Below are 11,653 nucleotides of genomic sequence, written 5' to 3' on the forward strand. Positions count from 1 at the left end.
AGTGTCAGTGTCTCTCAGAAGCTAAGATGGGTAGAGAATCATCAATTCCTCCAATGTTGCGCAGAAAGATAGTGGAGAAATATCAGGAAGGTGTTTAACAGTGCAAAAATTCAAAAAGGCTGACGTAATCATCATCTACAGTGCATAACATCACCCAAAGATTCAGAGAATCTGGAACAATCTCTGTGTGTAAGGGTCATACTGGATGGCCATGATCTTCGGGCCCTTAAACGGCACCGCAAACACCAATGCTTACTGTAAGGGAAATCACAGAAATGGCTCAGCAATACTTCCAGAAAACATTGTGGGTGAACACAATCCACCGTGCCAGCCGCCGTTGCCAGATGAAACTCAAAGAAGAAGCCATTTCTAAAGCAGACCAAGAAGCGCAGGCGTTTCTCTGGGCCAGGGGTCATTTCAAATGGAGTGTGGCAAAGTGGAAACCTGTTTTGTTGTGAGACCAATCACCATCCCAAGTTCTTTGTGGAAAACTGGGGCGCTATATCATACTGACTAAAGAGGACAAGAACAACCCGAGTTGTTATCAGCACTCAGTTTATAAGCCTGCATCTGTGATGGTATAGGGTTGCATGAGTGCATGTGGCGTGGGCGGCTTCCACATCTGGAAAGGCATCGTCAATACAGAAAGGTATATTCAGATTGGAGAACAACATCTGCTCCCATCCAGGCATCATCACTTTCAGAGAAGATCTTGCATTTCTCAACACGATAATGCCAGACCACATGCAGCACCAATTACAACATCATGACTGCGTAGGAAAAGGATCCAGGTATTTAAATGGCCAGCCTGCAGTCATGAAGTTCTTTCACTTCTAGAGCACATTTGGCGGGAAGGTGCAACAAAGAAAGCCCAAGACAGTTGAACAGTTAGAGAGACGAGAATGGGACAGCATTCCTATTTCTAAACTTGAGAAACTTGTCTTCTCGATCCCCCGACGTTTTCAGACTGTTGTAAGAAAAAGAGGGGATGCCTCACAGTGGTGAAAATGGTCTTGCCCCAACTTTTTTGAGATTTGTTGACACCATGGAATTTAAAATCAACATAGTTTTCCCTTAAAATTATAAATTTTCTCAGTTTGACCTGTTCTCTATGTTCTATTCTGAACAAAATATAAAAATTTGGCACTTCCCCATAAATGCATTCAGTGTGTATTCACAATTTGTATAGTGTCCCAACTTTCTGGGAATTGGGTTTGTATTATCACAAAACATTAGAGGATGCCTTGTGGGGTCAATTATGATCATCTACAGTCATGTAATTCTGGTAACCAGCGAAGCACTGAAATGTCATATCTACCTACTGATCTTATCATCTCTTGGAAGCTTGCTTTGGAATCAAATATCACAAGGCTCTTGCTTTGACTTTGACACAAAATAAGTTTTGAGACCAGTTGATGCCATTTTTTAATTTTCCAAACAGATTCTTCGTTCCGTTACACTGGCAGTCCAGACAGCCTCCGGTCTCGCGCTCCCATGATCACGCCGGACCTGGAAAGTGGCGTAAAGGTGTGGCACCTGGTGAAGAACCATGAGCATGGAGACCAAAAGGAAGGAGACCGTGGCAGCAAGATGGTTTCTGAGATCTACTTGACTAGGCTGCTCGCCACTAAGGTAGGCACTGAAAACAGCAAAAAGGAATTACTGGAATAAGAGCAGCTGGCATTCCTTTATTTTTGCTTTTGACTGAAAACATTTTTAAAATATTGACGATGAATATGATACTTTTGAGGTTAATATTAGGACTCCAGGATTTTATTTTATTTTTTACTAAAAACTGACACACTGTATGTTAGTTTGATTAATGACTAAATTGTTTGTATGTTTCAATATTAATGCTTCTATCTCTCTACTATATGTGTCATTCCTGAGATTTTGACAGGTGATCACTCCAGGGTGTACACTTGCATTTAGGATCATGGAAAATGGCTATGGACTGATGGATAGGGATGTAACGATAACGGCAATATCGTGATATTGCAATATTAAAACTGCCATAATATCGTCATCGTAAAAGCAGCATATCTGTTAAAAAAAAAGTCATGTTGATTTCCATTTGTGCAGTTCTAGCACCCTCTGGTGGCTATTTTTTTTTGTGCAGTTTAATTTACATGAGGAATGTTTTGGCCCTTCTATGTTTAAAATCCATGCTAATGGTCAGATGAAGGGGAACGTAGTATGCTTGTGAACCGAGTCAATATGCGGAGGCACTCAATGTGTCCGTGCATTAGCAAGTAAGTGCCTCAATGTTAAGTGTCATTAGAGATGGTAGGTGGTTTATATGCATTGCTGTTATGTACAAAAGCACAATATTGTGCTTTTTTTTAGTATGAGTTCTTTTCTTTTTCTTTTTTTACAATACTGTGATCTTTTTCTAATATCGCCAACCTCCCCACAATATCGTGATAATTATTGTATCTTGAGCTTCATATTGTGTTAATATCGTATCGTCATGTTTGGATATCGTTACATCCCTACTGATGGATGTACGATCCTTTAAGGCAAATCAATCAATTAATCGTATTGCTCTCATGTTCCCTGCAGGGAACGCTACAAAAATTTGTTGACGACCTATTTGAGACATTGTTCAGCACAGTTCACCGAGGTAGCACGCTGCCGCTGGCCATCAAGTACATGTTCGACTTCCTGGACGAACAGGCCGACAAGCACGGCATATACGACACGGATGTACGTCACACGTGGAAGAGCAACTGGTAAGAGCCGATAGAGGAGCGTTAAAACTCAACTTTTGTGTTGTGAAATAAGATCACTGGCGGAGAATTCGCCTACTAAATGAGCACCGGCGCCCTTACACATTCCCTTTGTCTTTATCTTCCAGCCTTCCACTGCGTTTCTGGGTGAACGTGATCAAAAACCCGCAGTTTGTGTTTGACATCCATAAGAGCAGCATCACGGACGCCTGTCTGTCTGTGGTCGCTCAGACATTTATGGATTCTTGCTCCACTTCTGAACACCGCCTGGGCAAAGACTCCCCTTCCAATAAGCTGCTCTACGCTAAAGATATCCCCAATTACAAGAGCTGGGTAGAGAGGTAAGCTTTATAGTTCACACACCATTCCCATCGCGGTCTTGTTAAAGTCTTCTTGCTTACATCAAACTTTGATTCTCTTCACTGGCCTACACATCTCGCATCCTGTCATTGACTTGTGAAATGCACTCGTTTGATGTTAACGACCTTAAAAGGTCATTTAGGGTTCACGTTGTTGGTTGCGAGTGATGACGAGCGCTGTCCCGCAGGTACTACGCCGACATCAACCGGCTGCCAGCCATCAGCGACCAGGACATGAACGCCTACTTGGCGGAACAGGCTCGACTCCACTCCAGCGAGTTCAATATGTTGAGCGCCCTGAATGAGATCTACTCATATATTAGCAAGTACAGCGAGGAGGTAAGCGCTCGCCTGTATCACAAGGTGGTTGGGATGAATGGGTGTCATGACTTACGATAACAAGGGGCTGCTTACCTGAGGCTTTTTGCCCTAAAAACTGCTAAGCAAATAAAAACGTTGTTGTGGTCAGCATTTATAAAACAAAAAAGACATTCTTGTTAGGGTAAATCAACCTTAAACATTTATTGAGAATAATATCATATGACAACAAAACATATGACATTCTGATTAATATTACATTTGTGGAGTATGAGTTATGCAGCCAAATCCAGCCGGGTTTTTTTCTCCATCTCAGGAGGCAGCCATTTTGTCACTTGCTGTCGACTGAAGATGACATCACAGTTGCTCAGGGCTCAGGCAACGACCAATCACAGCTCACCTGTTTTCTTAAGCTGAGCTGTGATTGGTTGTTACTTGAGACTTGAGCGACTGTGATGTCATTTTCACTCGACAGCAAGTGGCAAAATGGCCGCCTTCTGATACTGATAAAAACGGCTGGATTTTGCTGCTTAACTCATTCCACTCACGCAATATTAACCAGAATACCATATTTAGAGTAGCAGGACTGCATCTAATATATTATTGTCAAGAATTTGGTGGGGGGTGTTGAATTCCCCATTAACTTATTTTCTATTTCAATGTTTTAAGTGTCCCAAAGATGTATTCATACGGCTTTGATGCAGCTTCTCAACTGCAAAGAACGGTTGAAGAAATGGTAGTTATTACAAAAACGCCCAGCAGGTGCCAGCAGAGCAAAAGAGATCAACCAAGGCCATGTTGAAAAAAGCTCATTTACAATGCTAATCGCTACAAAACTGAAACAGATAGAAATATACTTTTTTTTTCCTGATGAAAGAAGAGACTCTAATCTTTCTTTTGGTAGGTTCCATGTTTTATAGCAATAGAAGACAATATTCTGTGGGCCTCGCAAAATCAGTCAAAATCCAGTAAAACAGCCTTCAGCAAAAATGGCTGGGAGTGAATAAGTTAATGTTCAATCTAGGCATGTATGATGATGTCACAACCAAAACAATGATTGCATACCATGAGGCTGTAGCAGCAGTTGTTTGTAATAGTTCTTAATCAACGTTCATTTATAAAAACTATTCAAAAAGTGGTTTTATCTGTGAGGATAGCCACATTTGTGCATACGTTTAAAGTTTTTTTACAAATGATATTGCTTATTGGCTTGGCATGCATATTACAGCATTTCCAATTGTTTTCACTGGTCCGTGTTAAGTGGAGGTCTCGTTTTTCAAAAACTCAAGGAAGAAACATCACTGATTGGGCCTGAATTATCTGTGCCTCCAAGACTCAATGTGCCTTAGGAGATAGTGAGTACACAACATAATGTTGTGGATACAAAGCAGGATCACACACAGGCAATGCACACACAAACACACACACACACTCGTCAGATGACAGGAAGTATAAAAGGAAGGAAAGAGAAAAGAGAGCATTTACGAAAACAGTCTCTGCTTCTAATGTCAGCTCCTCCTTTGGGATTCTGACCTTTACGTTGGAACAGCGCACTGCTCTATCTCGCTCTCCTTCCCCGTATGCCGCCTCCCTTTGCGTCCATTATCCAGTCGGTTTGCCCCTTTGCTCTCAACGGATCACTTAACTTTGCGTTTTGCATCTTCTGAGCCACACGTTCAAACATACGGTATGTTTTGCACTCGCTGCGAGATTAAGTCAAAACATCGGCTGTTACGAAACAATTATAGGGTAGAATAGATGATTGGCCATCTTAGCCCTCCGTGATGGATGGACGGACTGACGGACAGATGGGTGGACGGATGGATGTTAAGCCAAATACTTGCACTCAATTCAAAATATAATCTTTTGTAGGCCAATGATTGGTTGCCATCCAAACTCAACACAGGAGGGCGTGAGCCTAGATTTGAAGCCTCTCAATAGTTATTTTAATCAATTATAATAATCATAATGAGAATTATATTAATACAAAAGTTTCTCCAACTGGTGGTGCCAAGATGTATTAAGATATGTATAAAAAGATGACTGCTCACTCTGCTTTGTTTTTCCACCCTTTTGCCCTGAATGTTGCCGTCACCCTGATTGAGATTCCTCCTGACAGGCAAGAGAGAGATGACAGAACCAAACACAGCACTTGTCTAAAGATGACGTTTGAACCTTGACAAACGTCGCATTTACAAGACAGGACTCAAAAGATAAAAAGTGAAAGGCTAATAGATAAATATTCCTCAACAAAGCCAAAAAGCAGCTTTTTTTTGGTTCTTTTCTGACACTTCCAGAAAATGGAAAACAGGGTTTGGCTTCTGCGAGCAATATTTTGACCTGGAAATGTTCTCTTATTGCTTCTGAACAGATCACGGCAGCCTTGGAACAGGACGACCATGCCAGGAAGCAGAGGCTGGCCTACAAGGTGGAGCAGCTCATTGGCGCCATGTCCCTCGAGAGCTGAGGGTCGAGAAAGACTGAGGACCGAGGCTGTCTCAACCGGTCGTGCAATAGGGGCGAACGCTTGCTTTAGTTTGTGTCCCAGACTCCACGGCACGTGGCCCTCCAACTCCGAGGCCCTAACTTGGAAAGGTGTGTCAGCATGGAAGGCCACAACGGGACTTATTTATTTATTGGTGTCGTCTCCTGGGACATTGTCCAAATGGAACTTGTGTGTATGTGTGCGTGTTTGTGTGTGCGGTTGTGTGAAAATCAGTAGAGATCTCTTACTGGACTGCTGCATTCAGATTTTATTTTTATACTCGGACTTTTAAATATGGGCAGTTACCATTGGAACCACCACAAGCTTCACTCTTCTCCGGAATGGGAGAGTCACATGACTATGACAGTGTACAGGACCAACGAGTGAAGGAAGGGGGCAGAGGCAGCATGCATCTGTAAATGTAGCAGTGTCAATAGGGCCAATGTGAATGTAGAAAAAGTTTGTTCTTTTTTTTTTTCCATTTCTGGAGGATGAATGGAAGTGAGCATCCAGGATGTTTTTTAAGCTCTTAATTTTTCCATCCAACAGCTTCCCAAACTTTAAGCAGTTCCCTGCATCGCTGCTCAAACTCCTTCATTCGCATCCCATCTTCATATTGCGCTTTGGATGCACGCCGCCCCACGTCACACACGTCAGGTGTTCGAGCGATCGATCCAAGTGCCAACACGTCGAGCTGGCCGGTCGCAGGCCTCGATAGGACGCCACTGCCGCCTTTGCACAGGCACCAACAAGCCAAGATGTGTGGGTCTTGTCGGACCGAGTGCCAAAAGACTCTTGCTCAAAAATCGGTTAATGCTTTACAAACGGAACTTCAAGCCTGCCGAGGTTTGCTAGCGGAGAAGGATGTGATGCTCAAGGTACGAAACAAGACATCAAAGGAAGCAGATCATTATTCAACTAGACTCATTCTGCTGAATTATCCCAGATTCAACAACTGTGCGCTTTCAATCTGCTGGTAGATTCTGTCTGGCCGTTCCTCTCACTGGGTGCCTCCATTTTGGCACAAGAAACATGATCAGCCAGCACAAGTTTCTGAGCCACTTTGACAAGGACCACTTTGTAATTGACTGAGGGAACCGGGTCATCGGAGCACGTCCAGACCTGCAGGTTGTATTGGATTGTCTGAAGGACAGATATTCAGTTGAATCCTGATTATGATTAAATGGCAAACATTTTGGTCAGCTGGTCTGGAATCCATTGCATAGCTTGACAGTACCTGACCAGAATGTGATCTCCATTGTCTTGGTAAGATATTTACCAGAAACCGAACATGGGCCAGATCTTTGCAAACTTGTCAAATGTGTATGCGCATGGACTGGTCAGTGGAAATGTGATTGACAGCTAATTGAGTGGGAATCAATTCAACAACAGCTGTACATGATCAGCTACATAAGTCACTACACTACCATGAATGAAACAAGTCCGAATCGGAAAATGGCCAATCCATAAGGGTTCCACCTTGCAAGTTAAATGTCTTAAAGCAGAATTTTCCAACCTTTATTGAGCCAATCTACTCCCAAATTTAGTTACCGGTAATTAGTGTGAAATCCGGGCTTGCCTAGTTAATCACAAAGCAATTATTCTGTTCTATGAATGGTTACAAAGTATAATTGTACCATCTGGTATCTCAGAAAAGAGCATTTGTTCTGCCTGTCACTATACAATGCTGGCAAAGATAGATGATATGGATACAATTAATGGAGGTTTACATTATTTGCAGTAAATGGGGAATAATTATCAGGCCAATTAATTGGATAATCTCCCACACCTGATCATCTCTCGTTCACCATAATGTTCCGTGGTACCGTTGTTTGCAATCACAGTTTTAAAGCATTTAATGTTAGGCAAAATTCTGAGCTTGACAATATAAGTCTAATATTATGGCTGCATATGTTTGCTCACCACATAGTATAGATAGTATAGGATGAAATGTGGCTTTAGATATCCTCTCGCTCCATTTTCTCAATATCATAGCCCTTGACAAAGCAAAGGTGAAGAAGAGTATGGCAGACGTTGCCCGGCTTACCGTTTGAAGGGAGCGTCAGGCAATGATGATGGGGATGGTTGGGCGCGAGACCCACCTTCAGCTTCCTGCTGCTGCTTTGAAGCTGCTCTTTGATCCCACTTGCTAGTGTCGTGCCGGAAACTGAGAGCTAACAGGCAAGAGGAATTCGAATTCAGGCCTAGGTGACGACTGTGACGCTGTGGCCAAGTCCGTCCAGTAGGGGCGCGCATGAAATCGTGACGAGGTTGCTTCTCTGCTGCGTCTCTGCTGCAACTTCGATTTCGAATACCAAGTCCTGTATCGTTACTGCCTTTGCAAATATATTCAGAAAATTCATAACAGGCTCACGAAATAATTACAAATGGTGACGTGAAAATAATGTTACCGTCCTACTGTAAACCAGCTATCCATTATAGCTGATTAGGTTTCATATATATATATTTTTATATTTATTTTGATGTATTTATTTGTAAAAATATAAAAAAAAATAAAAGGGACCTTGTACAATAATGAATAGTCATATCAATGTAAATACATTTTCATTTTGGCTTGATAATATCAGTTGTTCCTAATTATTTTAATTTTTGACAAAATGTCAAAAACCTGCATGCTAACATTTTTTGGGTCACTTTTTATACTCATTTGTGCATTTCGTCACTCATTTCTCATCATATACCTTTGATGTGGTCCTTTTACTACATTCTGTTCTGTACTATGAAGAAATGGGTAATGGTGACATTAAGTTAACTGGTGCGCATTAGCCAAATGATACGCTAACAGCGAAAGTATGTGTGTACCGGCTCAAATGCACTAAAGCTATCAAGAATGCTGCATACGGTGACTTTACTTTTACTTGGCATTAAAGGAGACATATTATGCTCTCTTTTTTTTCATGATTTAAATGCTCTCAATATTTATTTATTTTTGGGCCAGAATACAAAAAGGATAAAGAATTAGAGCACACCTAACATCTACTTTACTTTTAACAGTGGTTAAAACTGATCAACCTGTACACTTGTAGCCTACAATGTTAAGTCCAATTTTTGTCACAGTGGCGACCAGTGGCAGAGTTGCAACTTGACTACCTGCAACTCGTTATCTTCACCCAGCCTGATAGCCATATCATAGGTGGAGAAACTCGCGCGGGGACAGTTATTATTATAGACTACTGTTGCAAAAATAACAGCAAGGAAGAAATTCAGAGCATTAGTTCATTGAAACAATTTCAGAAATCGGCAGAAAACTAAATATTTACGTGATTGGTTGATGGTGGGCAGGCCCTCCTATTTGTAATCGAGCAATGAAAAAGTATTCTTTTTTTTCATAATATGTCCCCTTTAAGCACTAATAACAGAATCATTTTCATAATCAAAACGGTATTGTTTCAACAAAAGTCGTTATCCATTCCCAAATGTCTTATTTTCTTTTAAACACACCCCTTTCATAGCGCTAGTCATCTGACCTGACGTGTGAAATCGGCTTCTACGTGCATGAAAATGCTTCTTTTTTTTTTAATCTTCAAAGTCTTCCCGAGCTCAGCATATACGAATTGTATCCTCCTCATAGCTCACATTACTTGTACGGAGTAATGCTTTTTTCTTTTTTTTTTTTACAATTGAAACAGGACCTAAATGCCTTCTCCTCTTCCAAGGGATGAAATGTTCGTCTCAATGCATTCCAAGGCTTTGATTCACCTCATCCTCCTGAGATTGTCGGCTGCGAGTGTTTTTAATTCATGCTTTTAGTTTGGCCCGCTCCTGAAAACCCATTTGTGCACCCCTTGAAACACAGCTGAATGCACCTCTTCGCTCAGAGATGTCTTTTTTGTTGTTGTAATTATTCAATGATAGCTTGTTTCCTCGCTCACTTTGGATCTACGCTACACTGAAAAGCTGAGAGTGTTTTTTGTTTGCTCGTTTGTTTCATTCTTCCTTTTTGGATGCTCACGTGAGATCTGGATCGTCGCTTCACGACGCAACCTGAAGCTGTTCGCTAACAAAAAGAGGCTTTGTGCACTTTTTTTTCCCAGTCTCGGTTTGTCGAAGGGCTGATTGTGCTTTGGGCTAGCTCCTGTCATAACGTACACCAAACAACACATTTCCTCTGAAGTTTTGAATAGAGGGATCAATGTATTTCTCCCGAGTAGTAAATAAATACCCTTCCATTTGACACACCTTGTAAAAAAGAAAAATTAAAACAATACTATCTTTATAGACACTGGAGTTCTGTACAAAAAAATAATTACTGGCAATGATAATGGCTGTCTGTCCTTGTTATTTTATAAAGGTCTTGTGAAAATTGTAAGAAATTTAAGGTATTTAAAAACAGTTGGTCTCTTGTTTTGTTTTTTTATTTTTGTTGAACTTGCTTTGGTTTTATGATAATATATTATTGTGTACCTATTGTAAATATGAAGCACACCTATTTTGCAAGCCAAGAATTCACTTTATACCATTGTTATATATGAATAAACTTTGCTGGTTAAAAAGTGCATTCATATTTTTTTTTTTTTTCCTCAAAGCTAATGCAGTGTTTGCCATGCTAAGACCACGCAGCAGTTTAACTATGAAACTGGAAAAATACATACAAACATAGACTGACAGACATAAATAGCAATCTAGCTGATAACATTTAAAAAAGCAGAAAGTCTTGCAGGTGGGTGATTTTACCACACTTAACCCTATGCATTCTATATCTTGACTTCTTTTCAACCGCTTCTCTTATATTCCCACACGGGGGTCTAATCCCCGTTTGCTTCTAATCCTGTACCACTGAGACCAATTCAAATCCATGAGGGATTTAAGACCCTGTAATGCCTTTACAAGCAGTCACGGCATAAGGATGACATTCATATATTTCGTTGGTTGCTGGATTACTGTGCGAATTTCTAATTAATTATTATTATTTTTATTAATTATGTTGCCTAGCTAAGAATCCATCCATTTTCCATTGCGCTTATCCTCATTATTATTATGGAGCCTACCCAGTTGATTTTGGGTGAGATCTGAACACCCTGGGCCGGTTCTCAATCAATCGCATGGCTCATATAGACCAACAATCAGTCACACTCACATTCATACCTATAACGGAAAATGTTTTTGGAATGTGAGAAGAAGAATGAAATGAAGAAGCTGGAGTACCGTAACATCAAGTCTACAGTGTAAGCACGCTATCCAGTACAAACCTACCTTAGCGTTTCTAAAAGTCCACTTACTCACCTTGGTAAGAACTTGGAGCCGCTGACGTAAGCGGCAACCACGCAAAGTCCTGTGACAGTAAGCGGTGTTGGCGGCATTCATTAGCTGTTTCCATAATGCATACAAGCGTACGGAAACTTTTCCTCTGACATTTGCTGACAGCGATTTGTGCTCTGTTGAGCTCCACTGACCTTTCAGCGGGCGAATGTGACGGTCGCCGTCTCGCTCGGACTCGTCCCGGCGACCTGATATGCAGATGAGGCAGGTTGACTGATGGCCTCCTGGTGTTCTCGCCTCCTATCTTTTAAGACGGAGAGGTGAGTGGAGAAGCAGTACAGTTGTATGAGGTTTTGTTATTCAACAGAGTACAAATACTTTGGTACTGCACTTATAGCAGGGTTTCCCCATGTCCTTATTTCTTTATTTATATTTCTGGCAACCTTTACCTTTTACTCCCGTAGTACATTTCCCTTAATCATTTTAGTTACTTGTTACCGCAAAATAAATCACATGAAATCATTCATTGCCAATATGGCGGA

At 41.2% G+C, this 11,653-nt stretch overlaps 1 protein-coding gene across 1 annotated transcript in view; it reads left to right on the forward strand.

The window, feature by feature from the left end:
* plxna2 (plexin A2) overlaps positions 1-10,410 on the forward strand; it is a 205,279-nt gene extending 194,869 nt beyond the window's left edge. Inside the window, exons 28-32 of the mRNA XM_077575927.1 lie at positions 1,442-1,632; positions 2,563-2,732; positions 2,858-3,070; positions 3,277-3,427; positions 5,778-10,410. Of these exons, the coding sequence (XP_077432053.1) occupies positions 1,442-1,632; positions 2,563-2,732; positions 2,858-3,070; positions 3,277-3,427; positions 5,778-5,873 (821 nt within the window). The 3' untranslated portion in view covers positions 5,874-10,410. The remainder of the gene's footprint in view (positions 1-1,441; positions 1,633-2,562; positions 2,733-2,857; positions 3,071-3,276; positions 3,428-5,777) is intronic.
* Positions 10,411-11,653: the final 1,243 nt, after the last annotated feature.

The sequence above is a fragment of the Vanacampus margaritifer genome, chromosome 1, assembly GCF_051991255.1.
Source record: "Vanacampus margaritifer isolate UIUO_Vmar chromosome 1, RoL_Vmar_1.0, whole genome shotgun sequence".
Lineage (NCBI taxonomy): Eukaryota > Metazoa > Chordata > Actinopteri > Syngnathiformes > Syngnathidae > Vanacampus > Vanacampus margaritifer.